Source organism: Globicephala melas, chromosome 18 (assembly GCF_963455315.2).
Source record: "Globicephala melas chromosome 18, mGloMel1.2, whole genome shotgun sequence".
Classification (NCBI taxonomy): Eukaryota; Metazoa; Chordata; class Mammalia; order Artiodactyla; family Delphinidae; genus Globicephala; species Globicephala melas.
The window spans coordinates 11,365,360-11,393,304 of NC_083331.1; the positions used below are offsets into that span (position 1 = coordinate 11,365,360).

At 37.5% G+C, this 27,945-nt stretch overlaps 1 protein-coding gene across 5 annotated transcripts in view; it reads left to right on the forward strand.

Annotated features, from left to right (window-relative positions):
• NBEA (neurobeachin) overlaps window positions 1-27,945 on the forward strand; it is a 627,505-nt gene that overhangs the window by 554,269 nt on the left and 45,291 nt on the right. For all 5 annotated transcript variants that reach the window (XM_030882520.2, XM_060287860.1, XM_060287861.1 and 2 more), the window contains 2 exons: window positions 1,760-1,879; window positions 16,008-16,160. In XM_030882520.2, coding sequence (XP_030738380.2) covers window positions 1,760-1,879; window positions 16,008-16,160 — 273 coding nt within the window. The remainder of the gene's footprint in view (window positions 1-1,759; window positions 1,880-16,007; window positions 16,161-27,945) is intronic.

The window sequence follows — 27,945 nt, forward strand, 5'->3', positions numbered from 1 at the left end:
CGCTTAAAATCTTAAACAGCAATATGGACTTACTGGATGCATATTTGATTTTCAGGTAAATCAGTAATACCCTACTTACCTATATAGTGTTATATCATTCTTCATCTTATCTCTTTCACGATAGATTTCTGTCATTCAGTACTAAACATGAGACTTGGTGATACATTATAAACATAAAATTGATGTCATCTAGCCACACTAAATTTCAGGAACATGCTGAGGAATATGAATATTTATAGCTGTTGCCTGACAACTGGACCTTATGACTAGTGGCAAAAAGAGGAGTTTAAAGAAACAAAGTAATGTTTTATGGATATAAAAGAATGAACAGAAATCATATATTAAAGAAAAAAAATATTTAGGAAATAGTTCTTAGCATTATTGAACCTAGGAGTGACATGTCATTTATCCTAGTCTTAAGAGAAAAGGATTGAACCATAGGAAAGTAACTATATACTCATCTTTGTTATATTTGAAATTTCCTAAGAAATCCTTAGTAAGAATGAATGTTATTTAATCCTTTTAAATTTGGAAGCAAGTTTAATGACATCAGAAATAATGCCTCTCTCCTATCATAAAAACTATAGAAAAAGCATTAAAATTAAATACATTCGGACCTTGTGATAAAGTTATTCCTAGGTTTCCTGCTATGGGAACATATTCTTGATGACAGACACCAAGCTTTGATAAGGTAATAGTTACAGAATACTATTGAATAGAAGGACTAGAGTTTATCTAGTCTGATATGTGTTAACTTCATTTCATTCTTTCCTTCAACAGATTATACATTGAGCAACTTGGGTGTACCATGAGTTCTTCTAAGTGTTGGAGACAAAACAGTGCATATGATAGATATGGAACCTATTCGTGTAGTGGGGAAGATAGACAAGTTAAAAATCAGTTACAAAACAATGTGACAAATGCTTCAGGGATGTGTTTTGAGAAAATATCTGTTGCTATTTAAACACACTGGAGAACTTGGCAAATCAAGGAAAGCCTTTCGGGAGAAAATGACGTCTTGGCTTAGACTTAAAGGATAAGAAGAACTTAGCCAAGTTAGGATGGTGAGGTAGAGGGATAAGTTTATACCAGGCAGAGGAAACCGCACACACAAGGGACGAGAAGTGAGACCAGTGTGGCAAGACCTTAACATGTGAAAATGGGGATAGCGAGAGGTAAGAGTTAAGCAGGTTCCAGATCACTCAGGTTCTCTTAAGACAAATCAAGTAGTTTAGACTTTTCCCAGGAGCTCTGAAGAGCTATGGAAGTATTTTAATCAAGGATTTGCATTTTAAAAAGATCATCAGACCATAATATGGTAACTTTAGGAGACTTTCACAGGTAGCCTAAGATGGTTCTTCCCTACCTAATTTCACACTGTGGGGAACAGTGTCGGAGAGACTTTCTTATGAATGTTACTATGTGTGGCCTTAGTAATGAGAAAGAAGATCTGAGTTATATATTGACGGTTATGCAAAATCAGTCATCATAAAATCCCAGAGCACTAGAACTCTATCCTTTTATAAATCAGAAGACTGAAGACCAAGAAGCAAAATGACCTGCCGAGGTTGAAGAGTGACAGGTGACTCAGTGGTCCAGACTGGCTCAGACCAGCGCCTCCTGACTCCTGGGTGTGGGTGTCCTTCCAGGATCCTGCACCATTTCCCCCTCAGAAGGGTTTCAAAAAACAAAATATTTTACAAAGGAAGAGGACAGTTGTGTTCAGAAGGGTCAAATTCTTCACTTTTTTTTCCTTTAGGAACCTTTCACAACCTTCTTCCTCAATGCAAATGATGGAAAATTTGACCATCCTAATCGAACCTTCTCGTCCGTTGCAAGGTCTTGGAGAACGAGTCAGAGAGATACTTCTGATGTAAAGGTAGGCCCTTTTATTTGTTGATATTAATTTCAAAGTATGTTGAAGTTTTGATTTGTGTATTTTTTTAAGTGGGTATATAAGATATTTTACTCCACAGCTTTATTCCATCATATTTTAAAATTATGTGGCATATCTAACCTAAGAGGAAACTAAAGGAAATAATTTTGAGCACCACAGAAAACGATTAGGATTCTTTTATATTATTCAGTTAAAGTGTTTTTGTTATTTCAAAAAATTCCTATCTAATTTAGATCGAACAATGAGGAGCTGGAAAGAAATTGCCTTTCCTGCTGTTAACTCAATATTTGGCCCATTCCATAAAACACAGCAGGAATTGGATTTGACCTTAATGTGTCATATTGTTATAGCTTGCCCAGCTTTGGGTTTACATAGCCTGGGGCAATTAATAAAGCATTAATGACAAGAGCCATTTAAAATGGGGGCTTTTCTGTACAGCCTTAGCTTTCACTTGGCTGTGCCTGGGGAAGCTATGCAACAATACACATTAGCTTAAACCAGCACACGCACAATATCCAGGAACAGCCAGAGAGCGGAGTCATTTTACCGCTGGTACTAAATAAAAAGATTTGGTTTTCATTTATATGGGCTTTTGTTTTTTAAAAAATGGTTGTATTCAAAACATTAAAATATAGTTGCTCTCTCATTTTTCTCATTTTTTCCTGATAATAAGACTATATGATCAGGTTATTACATAGGTATATGTGTTTCTTATTTTAATCCTCTTTTCTTCAAACTTTTCCCATCACTGCCACTCATGCTGTTGAATATACAAATAGTATAGTATCATTCCATTTAGTGTCTTAATCCAACAAAAGACAGTGAATTAAAGTCAAAATTGTCATTTACGTATTTATGCTTATCTATTGCAAATATTTTTAAAAGACAATTACAGTGTTACTGAACTGTAAGAAACTGGATGAATACAACTTTTATTTAGTTTTTTTTCAAAGCAGAAAGCAAAGGGAATGAATCCAAGTAATGTGTAGCGTATCTGTGTGTCTTATTCGTTGCCGTCAAAGTTTGCATATAATTTATACATACAACGTATTCACATTTGGAAGTAAGATAATGTAACATGCATTCTTGCTATATTAAACTCTTAAGGCCCATATATTTCTCCGAACAGACTTATAATTTCACTGAGAAATTCCACTTTAAAAGATCCATAAACCACCATTTAAACTGATTTACAACCAATGAAATCAAGAAGGGAGTCCATTTCTTACTTAATAACACTTTGGACATAAAATGGGGAGTCCATAGGCTTCTAGAATTAGCACAGTGTCTTTAAAAGGCATTCAGTAAATATTTTATATGTGAATTAAATATTCTTATCTATATTTTAAGATTTCCTATCATATATAAGATTATTTATATCTCAATTCAGTATCCATATTATATCAAACTCTTTCAGATGAAAATGCCTGTTCATTCTTGACATCATCACAAAGCAGAAACTCGGTTTTTCAACTTAATTCAAAGGTTCACCCTCACAAGTCCACACACATGAGCCAGTCATCCTAACTGATGTAGCGTTTTAGGCTTTACCTTCTATCCTGAGAGCTTTATTGATGCTTCCGATCACCAGGTATCTCCCCTAGTTACATGTCAGTCTCTGAGGACCAGTGCCCATAAAGCCGAATTCAGGCTTTTCCCAGAATTCTCCCAGCAGTTTTTCTGTTCTGAAACTTTTCAGAAACATTTATATTTTGTTACCCTTTGTGTTCCTTTGGCTCCTGGGGGCACATCGTCAAGGACAAGGACCAATGTGGCTATCACTAATTCAGGACATTTTAAGTTTTTTTTTTTTTTTTTTTTTTTTGCTGTACGCGGGCCTCTCACCGTTGCGGCCTCTCCCGCTGCGGAGCACAGGCTCCGGACGCGCAGGCCCACCGGCCACGGCCCACGGGCCCAGCCGCTCCGCGGCATGCGGGATCCTCCCAGACCGGGGCACGAACCCGTGTACCCCGCATCGGCAGGCGGACCCCCAACCACTGCGCCACCAGGGAAGCCCCATTTTAAGTTTTTTATCCCAGGTAGCTGTGCTTAATACAAACAGATACCGTCCTCCAACCCCCGAACTTAATTAGTTCATGAGACACTCACTTCCTCAGCCTGACACTGCGTGGATTGCTCTCGTTTTCAGTTCTCTCCCACCACCACCCTGAACCTTTTATATTCTATGATAATATACTTTGAGTACCTTTCCACGTAGACCCCTTCTTTTTGAAGCCTGCACATTGCCTACATATACAATAATTTATACACACAATCTTCTATCGATGGATAGTTTGTCTTTCTCTCTGATCGTTATTGTTAAACACAGGCTGCCGTAAATCCTTGCACAGATATCTTGATGAACTTTGTGTGTATATGTGAAGATAATTCCTGTTAATGGGACTGGTGGCTCAAAGGCTATATACATCTTTAATTTTGAAAGATACTGCCAAACCTTCATTCCCAAAGATGATCATTCACTCCCTTCACAGCATCATGTGAGGATGCCACCCTCCCCATGCCCCCTGCCCCGACCATCACTCTTATAATAAACAGTGTAACTTGTGCTAATCTGGTGAGTGAAAAATGGAGTCAGCTTTGTTTTGGCTTGCACTTCATTAATTATGAGTGAAGTTGAGCATTTTTCATATAATTATTGAGCTGTAAACTTGCTCATATCTTTTGCCCATTCTTCAGTTGGGTCATATGTCTTTTTTCTATTGATTTGAGAAAGATCTGAAATTGACTGCAGAAAGTTGCATTGCAATTATGGTTTCTCAGTCTTTCACCTTTGCTATATCTCAATTATATTTTTGTGGTTTTGTGTATGTGTGTGTGTTTGTGTGTGTGTGTCCAAATGTATCACTCTTTCCCTTTATAACATCAAAATTCGGGGGTCCTCATTGAGGGAATGTTAGAGAGAAGTTTTTTGGTAATAATGATGGTCGTATGCTTGAGATTTTCTAAATTCATGTTTAAATGTATTGATTAACATGTACGGTATTTTTCCCTCTACAATAATACCTGATTTAGCAGGGAAGAATGTGTTACCAAGAGTAATACAGTTTTAAAGCCTAAACTCTTGACTTCTTATCACTAAGCTGTTAAAACATTTTATATATCACTTTAAAGAAATGTTTTTATATTTCTGAAGAAAAGTACATCTGCAATATCTCCTGACTTAGGTAAGGTCTCATATAAGGGAGAACTAGGACCGAGTAGGTGGTTTTATTCTGTCTTGTCTTTGTTACTGTCGGTCTCTTCCTGTGGTAATGAGTACAAGCTGGGCAGAGAAGACTTGGTGATCTCTCAGGAGAGAGGTCTCCCGAGTTAAGTCAGACCAGTTCGTTTTTAGTTTATTTTTTTAATTTCTCTCCTCCAGCATAGTCTTGGTAACAATGACATTCAACTTACTGAAGTTCTTATACTAATTTTCCTTAATGCCTTCCAAAGTTGTTGTATTACTTTTGAATAGCTATGTAGATGTCAGAAAAGGGAGCTGTGACAAAATGTCATTAAGGTGACATAGTGTAAATTAATACAGTTAATGGAGGTGCTCACCACTGACTCATTGACCCATTATGAGCTCTTGTGGAATCAACGAATGCCAGGGCATCAATCTTTTGAAAAAAGGAAGAAAAGAGATGGCAGCTTTAAAACCTTGCAGTGAATTATATTAGAAAAGTGAAAACGTCTGGGTTGGATTTGATTTCACTAGGCAGCCATAAAATGGTATGCTCTCTCAGCAAACTGTATTAAACTGAAATGTCAAATTTGATGCAGTTGGTATACAATTATGATAGTGTTAATAGTGGTCTTCTATCATTCTAAGACATACTTTCAAGTCCAATTTCTCAGCAGCTTGAACTTGTCATAAGCTTGTAAATTAGAAATTGTGTTAGAGGATATTTTCTTATTATTGACGGGACGCATATAATACTATTAACTGTACCATGGGGTTTTAGTATAGCTGTTAAAATAAACTAGAAATCACATTTACAGACACAAAATGCCTGTTTTAATATTCATCTTGCCATTTCTTTAATAATATTCGGTGCCTTTCTGCACTATTTTTCATTTAGGAAATGTTAAACTACTTGGACTCTTTCCTTAAAGAGAAGCTGGTTAACAGAAATCTATCAATGGGAAGAGAGTAAACAGAAGAGCTGTTATTTTAAGTGGGCAAGCTAGTGCCGGAGCTACCTCTATAGAAGCACACTTACAAGTTATAATAGAAGAGTTCATTCTTCTTGAATAATTCTCAATAGTTTTCAAGCATGCTTTTTTCTTGGTCATTTGATGCAGTCCTCAAAACAGTCCCCTGAGATAGAGATCATTATCCCTGTTCCGTAAAGGAAGTTCACAGATATTAAGTGGCTTGCCTAAATTCACACAGCAGGTCAAGAGGGAGCCAGAACTAGCACTGAGGGCTGTTCAGTTATTTCCAGTGCTTTATTCATTGGATGCTTTGCTGCTTTCATTCTTCTGCATGATCTCACAATTATATCCAGCCACGTTGACTAGTTTGGAGTAACTGACAGATCAAGTCATACTCTAATAATTTATTGCTATGTACAAAGCACCCTCCAAAATTAGTGGCTTAAAAAAACACAGCCATTTATTTTCTCAGAGTTCTGCAATCAGAATGGGGCTCATCAGGTACTTGTCTCTTATCCATGTCAGGTCCAAGCGGGTGGCCTCTCTGGGTCTGAAAGATTCAAGATGACTTCATTCACATGTCTGGTCCCTTAGCAAGGATGGCTGGAACATCTGGGGACTGGCTGGCCCTCTCTCTCTTTGTGTCTGGGAAGATCATCACAATGTTTTTCATGGTGTCTGCCTACCAAGAGGATAAAAAAATGGGAACTGCAAAGCTACTTAGCGTCTAAGCTTGGAAGTCACATAGTGTTACCTACCTCCACAGCATTCTTTTGGTCAAGCAAGCCACAGGGCCAGCCCAAGTTAAGGGGGAGGAGAAGTGGACTCCACTTCCCCATGAGATGAGCAGCAAAATCACATTTCAGGTGGACATGGGGGTCAGGGGGATTGTTCTGGCCATCTTTGAAAACAATCTACTGAAGTCCTCTCCCCAGTCACAATTCACATTCCTCCTACAAGCAAAATATATTCAACTTGTTCCCCACAGTCTCATCCCACTATTGTATCAGGCTCAAAATCTAGTAGCTCATGATCTATATCAAGTCCACATAGAGATGAGGTACAGAAATTCCTAATTTGGAGACCTGGAAGCCAAAAAGATAAGTTATCTGTCCCACGTATAATTCAGCTCCCAGTGGTAAAACAGGAACAGGTAAACATCAACAGACATTCTGTTCAAAAATGGGGGAGTGTGGAAGGTACATAGCAGTCCTTGAGTAGCTTTCTCCATATGCTTCCTGATCATAGAAAGTGGGGGCCAAGGCCTCCTTTGCCCAAGTTGGTGCAGCAACTTAAAAAATTTGTGGATTTTCTATGTATCAAAATATAGTTCACTGTCAGAAAAAACTCTTTCTCACAAGTTCTTTCAAGACAGGATCCTCCTTGCTTCAGGCTGTGATTAGGATGCCCTTTATAATGCTCATAAGATTCTTGGAATCCCTTCGTGTGGCGGAGTGAGTCTGCAAACCTCTATCTTAAATTTTTCTGAGCACTTATAAAAGGTTTTACAGGCACCCTTTGCCCTATGGCCATATTTTACTTACAGCACCTTAGAACTGATCTTTGTCTGAACCTTTTTTAATTTTGAGAATCTGACAAGATTGTCCTAGGCCCCTATGTCTCTCTAAATACTGCTTTAACTCTGAGCAGTTTCTTCCTTGGCTCATAATACCTTATCCATATACCTTTGAAAGAAACCAGTGGTCACTTTCAGCATTCTGCCTGGAAATATCTATAACCAGAAGCACAAGTTCATTCGGTACGTTTTCTGTCTTTGAAATGATTGCAGGAACTAGTCTTCTTAGTTTATCCCACACTACGTATCACGCATTGATTTCCTCCTGCTTCCAATAGCACCGTCCTTACTGATCTTCCACCAGCAGTGTCCTCACCATCCTTCCAGCCTCTGCCTACTGCCCTGTCCCAAAGCCAAGGCCACGTGTTTTAAGTTTTTATTACTTCAGGACTCCACTCCCAGGCATTAATTTCTGTTTCAGTTATCTATCACTGTGTAACAAATCACCCAAACCTCATCTTAAAACAGCATCAAGTATTATTTGTTGACAATCATGCAATGGGACTTAAGGCTCAGAGGGGACCACTCACCTCTGTGCTCCAGTGACAGCTGGAGGGGCTTGGCTGGGTCAGAGAAGCAAGATGGCTTCACTCCCATGTTTTGTGCCTCGTCTGATGGAACTGATGGAGCGGTCGGGGACTGTCCAGGCCTGTCTGTCTGTCCACACGATCTTTCCAGCAAGGCAGCCACACAGTTTCATGTGATGGTGACTTCTAAGGGAACAACCATGGAGGCTGCCAAGCCTCTTAAGACTTAGGCATCTCTGCAAGCCCTGAAATGTCATTTTGTCACATTCTGTGTGTTGAACTAAGCCAGCCCATATTCAGAGAGAAGGGAAATAGACTCCACCTCTCTATGGGAGGAGCAGTGAAGTGGAAATGCCAGACAGCATGCAGGAGGAGAGGGACTATTATGGGGATCGTTGAGAAAACTCTGTAAGTTACCAATTTTAAAAAAAATTGTTAAGTTTCAGTTTGGTTTATACATCCAGTTCAGTCTGACTGTGCATTTGGAAAAAACAAAATCTGAAGTGCAAAAAACTTATAAAAATATATCTGATTAGCCTAGGTAGCATGTAAACTAGTCCATATGTTTGATAAAAAACACTTAAATTGTCTGAAGTGTCTATATAGGTGTTCATTCAAACACAAATATCCAAAGTGACAGAGCTTTTTTTTTTTTTTTTTTACTGATTATGGGATGTACTTTGATACTGAGTAAACTCTGTTGATAGAGTAAATAATAACTTCAAAAAGTATTTTGCATAAAGCTATGAAATGTGTTGTTTCACACACATGACCCCCATTTAATCCTCACATCCACACTGTGATTTAGTTGCTGTCATCATCACAATTTTGCATATCCAGAAACTGTTTTTTTCTTAAAGTTTAAGAAACTTGCCCAAGCTGGTGAGAAGTCTGTATTTCAACTCAGAACCATTTGATTCCAATGCACAGAAAGCTGCCCTTCCCCGGTAGAAGGGATGGTCCCAGAACTGCCAGCCTGACAGCCTCCCCCTTCACTACGACTAACTGGTAGCCCTGCGGTAACTCTGCTTTAACTAATACTGTTTGAAAACCTTTTACCACTATTCCATGCCTGAAGTTCAGGATATGATACATATATAGTAATGATCTGTTCATTTTTCATTCCACAAATATGTATTGAGTACCTTTTTTATACGTCAGGCACCATTCTTACCACTGAGTGGTGAGCAAGTGAGATCCCTTATTGATGGGATTTCTGGAAGAATGAGGATACATACCTTAGGAAGCTTTTGTGAAGATTAAGAAAAAGGTGTAAAGTACTTAGAACAGTGTCATGACACAGTAAGATACAAATAAGTAATTCCTGCTGTTTTAAGATTGAATGGCCAGATGTGACATTTCAGCTGTTTCCTTGTCTTGGAGCCCAGATACTGTAATTGTCATCTTCTTGTACATAACATTTGAATCTCAGAGGTGAAACTCTCTCAACTCATTAAATTTTTTAGAATAAGCAAATCTTTTAAGTAATATAAATGTGAATATTAATTATATATGAATGCCCTATATTTACATACTAACTTTAAATTTAAAATGCCATTTGAAACAAGATTTTAAAGCAATAAAATTAAGGCATAAAAACTTGCACCCACTCTGCTGTTTCAGCAACTTCTCCCTAGACTTTCTGTGATTTTACTCTCTTTTCCTTCCCCTTCAAGGAAAAAAAAAAACAAAAACACAAAAACCCAAAAAACTTAAACTTCCCCAGCTCAAGACTTCAGGGTTCAGACTGCTTTAGTCACTTACAGCTCTGGTCTTTTGAAGCTTCGAGGGGCTTTGCAAATATGCTGTACTTCAGGAATTTCTTCATATTGCTTTAAAATGTGTCTTTTTTTTAAATCTGCATCCTAAAAAAACAAAAAAATATTATTAGAGTAAATCTGGGGGGAGTTTCTTCTTCCCGTCAGACGTCAGGCCTCCAGCGGCTTACACCAACATCTTAGCTAACACCCTAATTTATGACCACATTCTGGTCGGCCACATGAGGACCAGAGTGGAGAAAATGTCTCACTTAGGATCATCCCGAAGGCCCTGGTAATCCTACTTTTTCATGATTGGCTGTGATTCAAGCCTTCAAGGTCCCCACCCCCCTCCCGCTGTTCTAAATAACCCTCAGAGGAGAGGTTCCTCAGCCTCGCTTTGTTCTCCTTGGTGGTAGCAGGCTTTCAGCCCCTTCTTTCTGGAGAGCTTAAGTTAAAATGAAAAGGACTTGCTTCCTTCACTTCCTCAGTTTGGGTACAATTTTGCTGGCAACGTTAAAACCAACTTTTTCTAAATTTAAATTGAACTCTTTTACACCTTTGAACCTTCTAACAAAACTAGAATAAGCAAGATAACATTTTTTAAGCTGCAAAAGTTTCCTCTCGAAAGGTACAAATTTTATTTCTGGGTGCATCCTTTTTCTTTTATTTAATAAAGTACTTTATTGGCTCTTTTCCTATCTTGAAGCATTCTTGCAACCATCTCCATAGTCCCCAGAAGATTTCTAGTGATATTAAAATGATTTTATCTCATATCTTCAATAGTTTAATATTTAATGAGTACCTGCTGCATACAAAGTATAGCACCAAGAGCTGTGGGGAATTTAGCAAAATATAAACCTACAAAATTAGGCTCAAAGTCTGCTTTGCCCAAACTGTTATTAATATAAAATCCTAGGCTTCTTATGCCTTTGCGATTCTAATTTAATGACATTCAGTGAAATAGTATTACAGTGGCAAGTAGGTTAATAATAACCACGTATTTTATATGCCCCTATACCACAGGAAAGAATGGGAAACAATATATATGAAAAACATTAGAGCACCGAGACACTTGAAGATAAACCGAAACTCTTTGGGCTGTCTAAATGAAAAATAAATCCATGTTTCTATATCCATGTGGATGTATATCCCTCTCAGTCCTCAAGGAAGCTTACATAGGCTAGTTCTAGAGATAGAACATGGACACAAATAACTGACAAAAGACAGCTGGGAAATCCCTGACTTATGTGAGCTTATTACACATAAATCACCCTCTCCATGGAGCAACTGCATGAACTTGCATTCCTCTCCCCATTTTGGACCATTTGGGATGCTATTGATACTCATTGTCATATATAAAATGGATAATGTGCAAATAGCAATCTGCTTTATCTTCTCTACATCTTATAGTAATTTCCCACATTTTCCCAAGCAATGAGAACAAGATCAAAAGAAAATTGTGTGGTTATTGTCTTGGTCAGCTCAGGCTACTGTGTTTTACCATAAACTAGGTAGCTTATAAAAGACAGAAATGGGTTCCTCACAGTTCTGGAGGCTGGAAGTCCAAGATCAAGGTGCCCACATAGGTTCTGTGTCTTGTGAGAGCCTGCCTCCTGGCTCACAGAAGGACGTGTTCTTGTATGTCCTCACATGGCAAAGAGAGGAAGCAAGCTCTCTCAGGACTCTCACCAGGACACTAATCCGTTCACTAGGGATCCACCCTCATGACCTCGTCTAATCCTAATTACCTTCCAAACACCCTACCTCCTAATATCATCACATTAGAGGATAGGGTTTCAACATTTGAATTTTGGAGGAATAGAATATTCAGTCTGTAACAGTTACACATTTCTGATTGAGTACAAATAAATGAGAATAGCAATGATACTTTACTTCTACCTTCTAATCAGTGACCACACACCTTTACCAAATTGGCCCCTCAGTGCAACATGGTATATACACTGTCATGCTTGCCCAGCCCAGAAGTCAAACTCATGATAGTCATTGCTGATAGATGTTGCTGAAGCACCCTTTAGCCCCTGGTTTATCCACCACCTAAGCTGTATCATTATCTGCAAATAAGAATGTTTGTTTACCTATTAGTTTTTCTTTTAGCCCCTTCTTAATTGCCCCCTCACATTCAAGTCACTGAAAAATTTCATTAACATATTAATTTCACTGTAGTTCTCCTTTCCCACAGTTCCTTGTGCCCTTGATGTCTTGTACGTAGTTTATTATTAATATATATTTGCCTCTCCGTATGAGCCATCTAATTCCCTCTCCTTTTTGCATCCCCGGGTCGACATCTTTGTTTACTCATCCTCACGTGTGTTGCAGATGGCCCTCCCTGGTACAGTCCCACAATATGTCCCCTTACTCAACACAGCCGCAGCTTCCCGTCCCTCTTCCCTCCCGTTCTCCTTGCTGCTGCTGGTTCCCCCTCTCCCCCTCCCCACCCACACATATTCCTAGTCTCTCCCCTCTCCAGTTCATTCTTTACTTTGACACCCAATGTCTTGCTTTAAAATAAACATAATCATGTCAATAGCTCTTTTTTTTTTTAAATTATTGCCAATAAGACAAAATCCAAAGAGCTTAGATTGGCATAAAACTTCCTTTGTCATCTGACTCCATACACCTCCCCCCATCTCATTCCGCCCCATCTTGATCTGTCCCTCAATATATCCTACACTCCACTCATACCCGGTTCGTACCACTCCTTGATAATACTCTCTGCCAGTCCCCCTGCCCCTTTCCCCACCTTTATCTTGCGATGGTTGAACTCAATGTCTGATCTCCAGTGAAGTGTTTTCTGACTTGCCCAGAGTTCCCTGCTGTGTCCTCTCTGCTCCCTTGTGCTCTGTTTATACTTTCACAGCTATTATTGTTGTGCATTATAACCATCTGTTTATACATTTTCCCCATAGACCAGACTATGAATTACTTAAAGGTAAGGCCATGATTGTTCATTATTTGTTTTCTTAGTACCCATCACAATGCCTGGTACTCAAACTTTACTACATGAATAAATAAATATCAGGGAATTATATAATGGGTTTTAGAGAGATTTCTATTTAAATGGTTTAAATAGAAGAAAAATTATGATTCTTAAAAAACTAAGCTCTGCTTATCCAGAAAATTCATTTACACAAATCTGTTCAAACTCCCATAATGCTGGAGAAAATAAACATGATTATATTTTTCTATGGTTCACATTTGTTATCATAAGAACGGATAATGATCAGATTCTCACAGAGGATTGCTAAGATAAACACTTATGCTATAGCAGATAAATGTTGGTTTTAGCAGGAGAACCCATAACGAGAACACTTTTTTAAAATTAATTTTTATTGGAGTATAGTTGCTTTACAATGTTGTGTTAGTTTCTACTGTACAGCAAAATGAATCAGCTATACATATACATACATCCCCTCTCTTTTGGACTTCCTTCCCATTTAGGTCACCACAGTGCATTAAGTAGAGTTCCCCATTTGTTCTCTATTTTATGCATAATATCAATAGTGTATTTATGTCAATCCCAATCTCCCAATTCCTCCCACCCCCTGCCCTTTCCCCCTGGGTATCCATACATTGGTTCTCTACATCTTTGTCTCTATTTCTGCTTTGCAAATAAGATCATCTATACCGTTTTGCTAGATTCCACATATATGTGTTATTTGTTTTTCTCTTTCTGACTTACTTCATTCTGTATGACACTCTCTAGTTCCATCCACGTCTCTACCAATTACCCAGTTTCACTTCTTTTTATGGCTGAGTAATATTCCATTGTACATATGTGCCACATCTTCTTTATCCATTCACCTGTTGATGGACATTTAGGTTGCTTCCATGTCCTGGCTGTTGTAAATAGTGCTGCAGTGAACATTGGGATGCATGTGTCTTTTTGAATTACAGTTTTCTCTGGGTATATGCCCAGTAGTGGGAGTGCTGGATCATATGGTATTTTTAGTTTTTTAAGCACCCTCCATACTGTTCTCCATAGTGGCTGTATCAATTTACATTCCCACCAACAGTTCAAGAGGGTTGCCTTTTCTCCACCCTCTCCAGCATTTATTCTTTGTAGATTTTTTGATGATAGCCATTCTGACCTGTGTGAGGTGATACCTCGTTGTAGTTTTGATTTGCATTTCTCTAATGATTAGTGATGTTGAGCGTCTTTTCATGCGTTTGTTGGCCATCTGTATGTCTTCTTTGGAAAAATGTCTGTTTAGGTCTTCTGCCCATTTTTGGATTCGGTTGTTTGTTTTATTGAAATTGAGCTGCATGAGCTGTTTTTACTATTTTGGAGATTAATCCTTTGTCAGTTGCTTCATATGCAAATATTTTCTCCCATTCTAAGGGTTGTCTTTTCATCTTGTTTATGGTTCCCTTTGCTGTGCAAAAGCTTTTAAGTTTAATTAGGTCCCATTTGTTTTCTGGGTTTTTTTCATTACTCTAGGAGGTGGGTCAAAAAAGATCTTGCTGCAATTTATGTCAAAGAGTGTTCTACCTATGCTTTCCTCTAAGAGTTTTATAGTGTCTGGCCTTACATTTAGGTCTTTAATCCATTTTGAGTTTATTTTTGTATGTGGTGTTAGGGAGTGTTCTAATTTCATTCTTTTACATGTAGCTGCCCAGTTTTCCCGTCACCACTTATTGAAGAGGCTGTCTTTTCTCCATTATATATTCTTACCTCCTTTTCATAGATTAGTTGACCATAGGTGCATGGGTTTATCTCTGGGCTTTCTCTCCTGTTCCACTGATCTATATTTCTGTTTTTGTGCCAGTACCATACTGTCTTGATTACTGTAGCTTTGTAGTATATTCTGAAGTCAGGGAGCCTGATTCCTCCAGCTCTGTTTTTCTTCCTCCAGATTGCTTTGGCTATTCATGGTCTTTTGTGTTTCCATACAAATTGTAAAATGTTTTGTTCCAGTTCTATGAAAAATGCCATTGGTAATTTGATAAAGGGAACACTTTTGTGTATGCTTTTCTTGGGCTGAAGAATCCAGTTTATTTGAAGACCTCAATGTCTGGTGTTTTATTTTTTTGGTGGGCATGGTTGTTTATTTTTTAGCTTTTCTGTTTATCACTGTGTATTCCAAAGTGAGATTCAAATTTCGGGTACTATGCCATCCATGTCAGACATGTTACACAAACAGATGTTCTTATGCTTTTCACAAATAAAGTTAATTTAACCCTCATCTTGATATTTGAAAAGATCAGTATTTTTCATAGTATTGATGGTAAACATAAAACTACTGTGTTTTTTGTTTTCATTTCCTCAATTTGTTGTGTTTTTTTTTAAAAAGGGCAACAAATTAAAACTTTTAAGATCATAAAATCAATTCATTCCTGTATCATATTTAACCTAAAGTTACATAAACCACATATTAGATGTGCATCAAACACAAGTTTGCCTTGAACCCAGTTGTTAATGCCATACTTACATACAAGTAACACAAGTTATCTTTGCATTCAAGTTAAGAACTTAGTATTCAAGTGGCATGCATTAAATATGTAAAGTTATTATGTTGCATATCATCTCTTATTGTATTTAGTGATAGGTATAAAAACAATTTATTTTGCCAAATTATAAAACAAAACAATGAGTCTCTTCATAAAAATCATGTATTGTAATTGCCAGTGGAGTCAAAAAGAAAAGTAGAAGACATTACATGATTTTTAACCAATACTGGCAACACCTTTTTTGAATTTGGATATTTTATTAATAGCATTTGGAAAAGTTTGTTGAACAGCACAGACTTGTAGGTATAGCCTTATATATTTGTTCACTAATACTATTGGGAATATTGTTGATTCTGTAACCCATTTCTCTTAACTAATTTGTGGCAAGATAAGATTGAAAATCTTATAAACATAAATTATCAAGCATATTGTTCAAGAAAAATGTTTGCCTTCTTTTCCTAGACTCCTATCTAAAGAAAATTAAATAAAGAATGGAACTAAGTAATAAAATATTGAATTTAAGTAAAGAAATTAATTCTGTTTACAGTTGTTATAAATTAATACTTTCATTCAACTGATTTTTAAAATGGTTTAATATGCTACATTTTTATTCCTGGCAGGAACTAATTCCAGAGTTCTATTACCTACCGGAGATGTTCGTCAACAGTAATGGATATAATCTTGGAGTCAGAGAAGATGAAGTGGTGGTAAATGATGTTGATCTTCCCCCTTGGGCAAAAAAACCTGAAGACTTTGTACGGATCAACAGGATGGTAAGAGCGATTTTGTTTTTGCTTGAGCAGTCATGAGGAAGTAAAATATATTCTGTAGTTTAGTTTTCAGCTACTAACAAATTGTCTTTTAACATCTATAAATACAAGGCTAAATTTTTGAGAAAGAAAGCATTTTACTGTTGTCTTTTGACAGCAGTTCTTTATTGTAGAGTGGATTTTCCTTTCATGAGGACTAATAAAGGAATGGTAATTCAGTTATATTTGCTCCCTTAGGAGAAGACAATCAGATGAGCATCTGTTGACTAATGTATTCTAAAATGGTCGAAATTGATGCCCATTCCTTATTTTTGTCTATTGGCTAAATCTGCACTCTTTTTTCACTCAAAATACTCAAAACAAAATAATATACATTTAGAACATATTTGTATGTAGGAAATTATAAGCTGTGAAACATACCTTAAAATGTAATATACTTGACTAAGAGAACACCCATCTTGTAAACATTCTTAGATAGAAAATGTCATTACTTTTTGAATCTGTATGACAGATGTCTGGGTGTTCAAATAGAAAATGTGTAAATAGAATGTTTGCATGTGGTTATTTTATAGATCTTAATATATTTTATCCATATTTAAGGAGATTTTAATCTCAATGGGCTTACGGTATATGGAAATGAACCACTTTACCAAACGTCTCTAGTGTACTATTGTTCTTGGCCAATTGAGGAATTATATCAATAAAGCCTATGACCCCAAATATGTTTTTAACCCTGTTTCACTCCCAGTTTTTCCAGCTGTCCCATAAATATGTTTTATATCATTTTGACAGCTTATTTATTTGAATTAGAATCCAAATAAGGTCCACATATTGCAGTGGACCTCACATATCCCTCAGTCTCTTCTTTAGTAAGAGCTGTATAATTCACATATATCACACAGATACAATTCCCATACCATACAAGTCAACCATTTAAAGTAAAGGAAAAAAATCAGTGGGTTTTAGTCTATTCACAGAGTTGTGCAACCATCACCACAGTCACTTATGAACATTTTCATTACCCCATTAAGAAACCCAATACCCTTTAGCATCTCCCCCTGCCCATTTTCCCCATTCCCCCAACCAGCCCTAGGCAACCACTAATCTGCTTTCCGTCTCTAAAGATTTGCCTATCCTGTTTATTTCGCATAAACAGGATCATACAATATGTGGTTCCTTCTTCTACCCCTGATTTTATGTCTCTTTTTGTCACTGTCAGTCACATGCTCCCTTCAATTTTAGAGCTATTTTTCTGTCTCCAAGAAATATTTTACTTTTAATACACTTTATTTTAGAAAGCTGGTACTGAGACAGTAGACCTATGTATAAAGTTACCGTATAGATAATCTGTAATCTAGTCTCCCCCTGAGGTAATATCATGTAGTACGTAAATTTTATATAGGATTTCTCTCACTTCTCAATCTGGAAATTGGCACTTTCAGGTATATGGCGTAATCTCACACCATCTTCTTTAACAACAGATTATCTCTTCAATTTATCTTTTTAATGTGAAGGATTTATATTTTAGTGATGCCTACTTTTAAAGTCTATACTTATTTTTAGAACTGGTTGTTTATTATTACCACAATACCCTTACATACTTGAATACTGGCTATGATATCAGTGTAAGGATACCAGATCCACAAGCTCAACCCTGGAACCCACTACATACTGAGTTGTGTCTGAGATGTGTCTCTCAGTCACATCATTTCACTGTATATTTCTAGAGCCAAGAACTGTGCCTGCAAGAGTAGTTAGTCACCAGATATTTGCTGTTATGAATGATTGAATGAATCACATGGGGTAATAATCTTAATGATTTTAGCATGTTGTCTAGTTAGGTCCAAACTAGTGTAACGAAATGAATCCTTCACTCAGGCAGGCAAAGTAGCAAAAATTGTTGGACCGAATTTTCTCTTGCTCTGATTAAACACAGGTTTTTATGTGGCTGCTAACAATTAATAAATGCCAGGTGGTTTTATTGGAAAGAATACTTGGGGTTTAAAAGTTTCCTGGCTCTTGAATCTGAGCTTTGCCATTTACTAGCTTCATTGCCCTGAGTAAATTATGGAGCATCTCTGGTTCTCATATTTCTCATCTGTAAAGTGGGACTACCTTATGAGTGTTTTTAAAAAATCATTATTTGTGATAAAATTCACTTGTACAATTTTAATTATTTTTAGCAAATGTACAGAGTTGTGTGACCATCACCAAAATCTAATTTTAGAACATTTCTTTTGCCCCAGAATTCTCCTGTGCCCACCTCCAGCCCCAGACAATCATTAGTCTGCCTTCTCTCTCCATAGGTTTGCCTCTTCAGGACATTTTTCTTAAATAGACCCATACAATATGTGTTCTTTTGTGTTTGATGTCTTTCACTTAGCATAGTTTTTGAGATTCATCCATGTTGTAGTGTATATCAGTTTTTGTTCCTCTTTTTACATAATGATAGTCCACTGTATGGATATACCACATTTTGTTTATCCATTCATCAGTTGATGAACTTTTGAGTTGTTTCCACTTTTTGGGTGTTATGAATAATTCTACTGTGAATGTTCACATAGAAGTCTCTATATGGACATGTGTTTTCCTTGCTTTGGGGTATATACCTAGTGATAGAATTTCTGAGTCATGTAGTAAATTTATATCTAGCTTTTTAAGAAATTAACTCTTTTGCAAAGTGACTGTGTATCTTACATTCCCAATAGCAATGTATGACTGTTCCAGTTCCTCCACATCTTCACCAACACTTGTTACTGTCTGTTTTTTTTTTATTATAGCCATTATTGTGGATGTGAAGTAATATCTCATTACAATTTTAATTTGCATTTCCCTGGTGACTGATGATGTTGAGAATCTCTTCCCATGTTTATTGGATGCTAAAACATTTTTAGACATATTTTAATAAACATCAGGTAATGATTCATTATAGATACAACTTCTGTGTTCCTCATTAGTGAAAAAGTTTAAACGCCCCAGAATTAGTAATTTTATTAATGATATGCCTAATTGAAAAAGAAAAAGCAGTTGTGTTTCTAAACACAAATCCCCAGGTCAGCGTCATGCACAGAACTTTTTTAATGTAGGGAAAGATGATTATTATGCCTGAGAAATGATCAGATAGTTATTACTGATATAAACTGGACGAGCAGGACCATACAGTCTTGACTAAACCTGCAGAAAAATCACTGCTTCATTCATCTAGTATGTTGGGTACTAATGCAGTCCAGCTAAATAAACTTACCAAATAAATTAAGTTTCTAGATTTTTATAGCTAAGTGAGAACTTTTTTTGAACCCTGTTGTGGTTGTTGTTCTAAAACGTATTACTATTTGGTTTTCTACCCTCTCATACAAAGGATGAAACTTCTCTTTATTATCGTAAGTACCCATTATTCTGTGAAGTGATATAATTCCATATCTATTCTTTTTCTATTTTCTTCTTTAGATTGTTGCTATCATCACACTTTCCTTTAATGGCCATAGTGATTCGAATTTTTCTTATAATCTCTAGTCTACAAAATCAGACAGTCAGACTTATCAAGGCCTTATGATAAACAAGAGTCAGTCGAGTGCTAACAGAGGCCCTAGGGGAAGTGTAAACTTTATAGCTTTGGAGGAGAGTGACTGTCTTCTACCTCAGGTTTCATTGGCCATTGTTAGATCAATTCCAGATCTGGGAGTTGGCACTCAAACATGAAGTGACAAAACCCTCCCTTAGTAAGTGGAATGTTACTCTAGACAGCACCCAGTTTATACCTCTTTTTACGTATAAAGAGCTACATGATGGGGCTAGGACACTCTCCTTTCTTCCAGGGTGTAGTTGCTTACAAGTTTTTTCTCTGCTTTCCTCATTCCAAGACTTACAGCTGACAACTGCTGCACAGGAGGTTGGATACCCTAATCTTAGTCACCGTACCCCGTATCCCAGTGGTGGTCCTGAGTCATCCCAATATGACGGCTGACCAGGATAAAATAATGGCAGTAGTGCTTATAACCTATGCCATCTATTGACTGTTTATTATTTGTCAAATACTGTGCTAGAGCTTCAGGTGCAATATTCTTTTAATCCTCAAAAAGTCTTCTGAAATGAGAATTATACTGAAACTCAGTGAGGTAAGTTACTTTGTCAAAGATCACCTACTTATCAGAGTGGAGTGTTCCAACCCACGGTCTCCAGGCTCGAGTGAGTAGTGACTTGAGGAGCTATGGAGAGGGAGAGGGAAAGAAGGAGGGAAGGAAACATGTCTTCTAACTAGCAGCAAGTACCTTGGGGCCAGCAGAAGAAAAGACAGAGATAAGAGGGAATTGACCCCAAACCAGCAGCATGTTCCAGCCTCAGCAGCTCAGCAGACCTGACTTTCTGTGATCCTGTTTCTAACTCTTTATCCCCAAAGTCCTCACCCCATAAGACTTCCTTTCCCAGCCAGTAAAAGCTCGGTTTTAGAGCTGAGGAAGTCCCAAGTCCCACCACCCATCGGGTGTTGGAAGAAGGCTATCTTCCAACTCTACAAAATGGAGGAAATGGCATTATTTTACATGTTAAACTTTATAGTCACACACAGGATTTGAGACCCGGAGCAGACCTTTATTTGAATAAGCAGACTGAGACGCAGAAAGGCAAAGTGACTGACCCCAGGTCTGGACCCAAGTGCCTTTTCTTCCTCACCGTGCCTGGCATCACAAGTTGGCACTCTGAATGTCATGTTCCCTATACCCATTTACAGACTTTAAAAGTTCACCTATATTTTAAACAAAATATGGCTTTATAGATCGACTTGAGAATCAATCCAGATTAGACTAATACTGTTTCTACTGCAATATATGTTCCAAACACCAAATTAGAAAGCACTTTGAAATACAACCTGTGTGTTATTTGCAAACTATCTGTATCTAAGCATGGATGACCTCCAAACACCTAATTTGACTCAGACTTATGATTCAGATTTAATCAGTGACACTCTGGCCTGTCTTATTATTCATGCGATCACCACATAAGAGTTTTTAGAAATCCCTTTTCCTTAGAAATACCTGATTCTCACAAAATGGTCTCATATCATTTGAGTTTTAAGAGAATTAGCAGATTATTCATTGAAAGATACAGCCTGAGAAAGGATAATAACACTGTAAAAACAATTTAAACTCTAAAATAGATTTTTCCCTCTTATTTTAAGAGAGAATAAAATACACAAAGGCAAATTTTGAGTAATAAATTATTTTTTGTATATTTATAGTTGCTCAGAGTACTTCTATTGCACATAAATATAATATAATAAATAATTTACTCCTGGTCCTAACATTACCAGTTCAAGAACTGACTTCTGTCTATGCACCTCTTATCTCTTATATTTTGTCTTTCTAAGAGCTGAAGCACTGCTGAGCAAACTCTAAGTCAGAATACAGTGCTTCTTCAAAATAAAGCTCACTATTTAGTATCACTGTAAACACATATTCATCGACCTTTGTGTTCAGTGTACTAGGAACTATAAGGATTGCATATGATATGGTGAAGTAACTGTTCCTCAAAGATTTGCTTTCATCTGTTCAAAAGAATAAGTTTTTATAACTAAAGTATGAGAGATAAACACTTGTGCATTTCTGAAAATGTCATAAAACATTTTCAGAAATGAATGGTACATTTTTATTGTAAGTAGTAAGTTCCAACTTGGCTTCATGAAGAAATGAAAGAAGCAAGGCACTTTTTTTCTCTATTCAAAACCAAATCCTTGGTATCTTATAGGCATTATGAATTTGGTAAGATTTGTGAACTAAACCTTTACTCCATGGAATGAAAGGTTTTACACAAAATTCCGCCTATTTGGGAAAATCAAACTGCCCCAGTCTTGGTTCCCTGGGACACCAGGAAGCAATGACAGGTTAAACTGGCCCTATGTAGCAAGTGCCTAGCCAGCACGTAACAGGTGGCTTGAGAAGTGGTTATTCTTTGTCTTCTTTCCCTGGGTTTTCCTTGAAGGGACTCTACAGAATAGAAAGGGAAAGCTACCACGTGTATCAAAAGATTCTCTGTCTATAGCTGCCATTCTTGGTGCATCAGAATTGAGCTAAAGGGCAGACCCAAGGTGTTACCTCTGGGAAGAGTGTTAAAGCATCAGAGCTATCAAAAGTCACGTTACAAAATGTAGCCGCGTGTGTCTACAGCTGCTCTCCTGTCTCAGTGTCTCCTGTACTTTTCTTTAACTTGAAGTTTTCCTTCACAGCACCCTATGTATGGTTTCCTTTGCTCCAACCTCTGGTCCATTTTCCCGTCATACTGATGGGAAATGAGCATACTGATGTTATGAAGAAATAAGGTCAGCCATCTGTGTTAAAACTGGAAAATGTAACCAATTATCTACCTATCTTCTTTTTTTGCTGAAGAAATATTTACTTGATGAATATTTCTATAATTAACTGGGTGATAATATAAAATATAGAAGTCTTTAAATTTTCATAAGCTTTCCATAAATTCCATGAATACAACATCCACCTTTTAGTATTATTTTGTAGCATTGAAAGTTTCTAACTTTATATTGGCTGGGTAGCTCATGCAGGATTTAGTGCTCATGAAATGGAATGGGTTTAGAGAACATGCGCTCTAGTATATTTATAATTTGGACTGGGATTATCTTCAGTTATTTGATGGAGTTCTTTGTAATCAGCCTAAAGTATAAAATGAAAATGTCATATAGCCCAAAGAAACGACATTCACAGTGGTAAAAAAGCCTTCGGCTCTTGTGTGGATTAGTATTCTGTATCCGTACAAAGGAGCATTCCCTCCTGCTTCTCTCAAGCTGTCATTAAGAAATTCAAGGCAAAGAAGACAAAAATAATGTTATAAAAAGGGATGGTATCATTGATTATAAATGATCAGCTTCATTATCCCATGCCAGCAATTAAAAAGGCATTTGATGTATTTGTAGACGCCTTTATGTGCTGACAACCTCATTAACTTTTCTTATTTTTAAAATGAAACAATACTTTTAATTTTTAATGATGTACTTCTTTTAGTCCGTTGTTTTTTTTATTTATACACAACAATATATATAATTGGTTAGAGTTGTTTGTATTTTGTAAATATGGTGACAAGGTTTGTGTTTCACTGAAGAACTGTGAAATTCAAAATTTGGTTTCATTAGCAAACCTGGAAAGGTGATAGAGACACTTTTAGTAGACATTTCAATAAATTCTCAGTGCCTTGAGTTCATACATCAAGAACTGGTTTAATTTATCCACACGAATCTAGGCTGATTGCGACCGACTCAGTCATGAAACATTAATAAAGCACTGTGTTCAGTTCTAACGTGATTATAATCTGACCTCCTCACGAAGGGCAGAAATAGAAAGTATGTCTGATAGCATTACCTTAATGCTGGGTTCATCAATCATAATCTGCCCTTTTTAAAAATTTGTTTCAGAAAAAGGCCTGTCTCGGATGTGCACTACTAATCTCTCCAGCCCTCCACCCGGCATGTTCCTGGTGCCGTGGGACCAGGCGCAGACCGTTCTGTCTGCAGGGCGGGACGCAGCACGCTGAGGCAGAGAGCACAGTGGGGTGTGGTTTTGCTTTGACTGTATTACATCCTTTATTAGATTCTCACTTTCTAAGGAAAAAGTCTCTTTTGTGATAGGTAAAAATGTGCATTTAGGGTATATTGTACTGAAAAAATACCTTGCTCAAAAACGAAGTTTAAGCAAACAGCATAACATAAGAATTTTTGGAAGTCTTTGGCAGCATCTTAAAATATTGAGATGGAAAAAGTATATATACTGCAAGAGATGTCTTGTATGTGGGTGCCTGCCTTGCCACCTGTTGGCCGGGACACTGGATGGATAAGACGTCCTTATCTCTTGGAGCTTCACAGTCTCCCTTATCTCTGAAACTGGGGATTTGCTCATTGCATAAACCTTTATTGAGAGCCAGTTCTGAGTAAGGTATTATAGAAAACACAAAGAGTTGGCCATGAATCCTACTCTAAATAAGGCTAGAGTAAAGCAGAGAAATCCCTTCATTTACCCCCATCATTGAGGGCCTGTTACTGTCTTCAGACCGCTCTAGGCTCTGGAGACACAAGCGTGAGCCACGCAGGAGCTGGAGCTCACACTTCAGTTAGGAACCCGCATGAATAAACATACAGCCTCAGTCAACGCTCAGCCAACAGATCATTATCGAGCATTGCAGGCGCTATTTTATGTGTTGGGACTATACCGGTGAAGCAACAGACAAAGATCTCATCCCTCATGGAGCTTACTTTTGATCAAAGAGAGACAGACAATCAATGGAAATTAATAAGTAAAATATCTAGAACGTTAGCAGGTGATCAGTACTGTGGAAAAAAGAAGTGCAAAGCAAGGGGATCAGAAATACGGGGGTGGATGGTCAGGATCCCCTCACTGCGATGGTGAGACTTGAACTAAGACCTGAAGGACGTGAGAGAGTGACCCAGAGACTCTTCCTGTCCTGCGAAAAGAGGAGTGAAGGCAGAGGGAACTACCGGGCCAAGGCCCTGTGGCAGGGGTGTGCTTGGCAAGGAAGCCAGTGGGCTGGGGTAGGATAAACACGGAGCGCACAGGAGGAGGAGAGGACTGAGTGGTAACAGATGCAAATCACATATGGCCTTGAAGGCCATTGAAACACTTTGCATTTTTACTCTGAGTGAAATCAAGAGTTGTTGCAGTGCTTTAAGCAGACGAGTTCTACGATTCTGCTGTGCTGTGAAAGGATCACTCAGGCTGCAGTGATGGGAATGAACTGTTGAGGCACAGGGTAGCATCAGGCACGTCTGTCAGGAGGTATTGTGAGAGATGACGGTGGCTTGGACCAGCATGGTGGCAGTGAAGGTAGTAAGAAATTAATCAATTCTGGATGTATTTTCAAGTTAAAGACAACAGTTTCCCTCTGCAACTTCCTAGTAGTGACCTTTTTCCCTTAGATTTCTCTAGTCCTACAGAGCCAGGTAAAAGGAAGGGTGGGGGCCAAGTGTGCTGAGTGGTGATGGCTAGAGCAGCAGAGATGGATTACTTTCTAGAAGAAGTAATTCTTCTGGAAAAAGAATGGGGTGGGGAATAACTCTAATATCATCGTATTAGAGTTTCAGCAGAAATTCAAGCAGCAGGAAAAGCCCAAGTCAGCATGTTTATCTTCCACCAAACTGTGATCTTTTTGAGGATGTGGCATACTTATTCATGTGTATGTCCTCCAAGGCTAGCATCTGACATGTGGTAGGTGGTCAGTAATTTGGGCCTGGAGAGAGTTTAGGCTGTATTCACCTTGATTATTTGCATTTCAGTGGGATGTGTTCCTGGAGATCAGAGATTTTGTCTTGTTTCTCACAGTATCCCTGGGGCCTAGAATAATTCCTGGCACATAGGAGGTGCTCCATATTGAATGAATGAATGATGAATGAATGAACAAACGAATGACTGATCCCTCTGTTTGAGATCATCAAGATGTCCTTACAGTTTACTTCCTCATTGTAATCCTTAATTGTCACAAACTCAGGGAAGCCTTCTCTCACTTCCTCCTCTAAATTAGCAATCCCCTCCCCATCCATACATACCTCTTAACTTTCTTTCCTGTCTTTCTCCTTTCCTTAGCATTTATCACCTTCAGACATACTCTCTTACTAATTACTAGTCTCTCCCCACTACAATGTAAACTTTCTGACAGGGATTTTGGTTTCACGTATTCACTGCTGTGATCCTAGGGTCTACAATAGTGTTTGGCACATAGCAGATGGTCAGTCAATATTTGTTGAATGAATGAATGAATTTCCCACCCCCACCCTCACTTCCTGACATTTCTTTTCTTCCTTCTTGTGACCAACACATCTTTCCCATTGCTTAAATAATCAGCCAATAAATATTTATTAAATATTTATCATTTAATGCTGAGTTAGGAACTATAGGAAATGTAAAAGAAGCATTAGGTATAGTCCCTAAGTTCCAGATGCTTGGATGCTAATTGAGAATATGGTATGGCATGTTTGAAACAATTAAGTGTTAATTGGTAATAACCCCATTCCGTTTGTCTAGCAGTTTACAATTTATATGCAAATCGATTTTCACAAGTAAATTTGTATACATTATTTACTACATTAAACAGGAGGGTACTGATGGTAAGTGTCATAGAAATTCATAGACGACTTCATAGACTCTGAGCTGGAGAACTCAGGAAACAGACATTGGGCTTGAGTGAGGATGGCTGGGACATGAAGAGGAAGCAGGAGGATGAAATGCTTTCATTTTATGGTGAAAGGAGCAACAAAGGTTCAGAGGTCATACCAGCTACTAATGTGCCGGGGCTGTAAACTGTGCTGCTGGAGCCAAGAATTTGTTTCTAGAAGCCCAAAGAAATCATGGAGGAGGGTCGGATCAAGGTTTGAAAGTCCTTAGGGGTCAAGTAAAGTTTACACTGAATGTGTTATGCTAGGAGGAACCTTGGAAGATTTGAAATCGAGGATGACAGTAAGAGCATGATGGTTTCAAAAGTCTGTTCCACCATCAGGATGCAAGCCCCCGAGTAGAGGAAGAGGTCAAAGTCTATTGCAATAGCCCACGTGGAGAGCAATGAGAGCTAAGACTAGGATGGTGCTAGTGGGAATGGAAAATAATCCACTGTATTATACACCCAGGAAGCAATCAAGTAAGAGAATAATGTAAGCCCCCAAAATAAACATTTAAAACAACTATGTTACCTTTATTTAAAATAATTAAGTCTTTCACTGGGTAATAGCTATAATTTCAATTTAATCGTGAAGAGAAGAAGCCAGTATAGACACTACAGAAGAAATAGCAATGTGATTTTCTAATTGTCCACCGAAATATATGCAACTCTATTTGGAGAATTTTTTCAATATCAGAAGCAGATTTTTGAGGCAACAAGAGAAAGGGCTTGGAAATGTTCTTGGTATGGTCTAGAAGGAGAGAGAGAAATGCAGTATTCTTAAATAGAAGAATTCTGGAGAAAACAAAATTCTCTCCTCACAGTTCATTCCACATCCCTTTTTCATAAGTTTCTGAGCTGCTTTGTCCTAAACCCGTTAGAGAAAGAATTCTCTACGTTCTAATACCCATGGGACAATATTGAAATTAGATACTAGGTAACTATTATTCATCTAAGAGATATCCTCTCTGGTTTAAATCTCACTCTTTATTTCCTTCCTCCCAGATCCCCAGGGTAGAATTATGGATTGGGAATTGGTTTATCTAGGCTTAAAGCAATTGCTTCTGCTTTTAGGTATGCAAGGAGAGGGTAAAGCAAGCTATTAAGACCATTATAACCCTAATAGCTTAGTAATCAAGTATTTCTTTCTATTCTTCAGTTGTGAGTGTTTGCAATAAAATCTTGTTTCAAACTCCAAAATAGGTTTGTGCATGAAAACATAGTTCTAAAAAGAACAAATAAGCAGATAGCATGCATTTACTAACAGATTAATACTGTTTAGAATACAGTTAAGTCTCAGTGTCAAGTTTCAGCTTTAGATAGGTCTTTATGCTTTAATTATGTGAAATCTAAAATTCAATTCTTAGATATGCATTTGATTTAGAACCAGATTTAGCTTTTATATGTTGTAACTGGATTTTCTTTGTTTTCTGCAGTGACTAGCAAGACAGTCTCTGTAAGACTATCTGTTTAATCTACTGCCTTATTGTTCCTTTGTCATTTAATTTTATAAACCCCCCCAAAAAAAACCTGAGGCAAAATTATTTTTTGATTGTTTGTTGATTCACTCTGCTACCTAACATATAGAATATAATAGGGTAACTGTAGACATAGAAATTTTTTAATT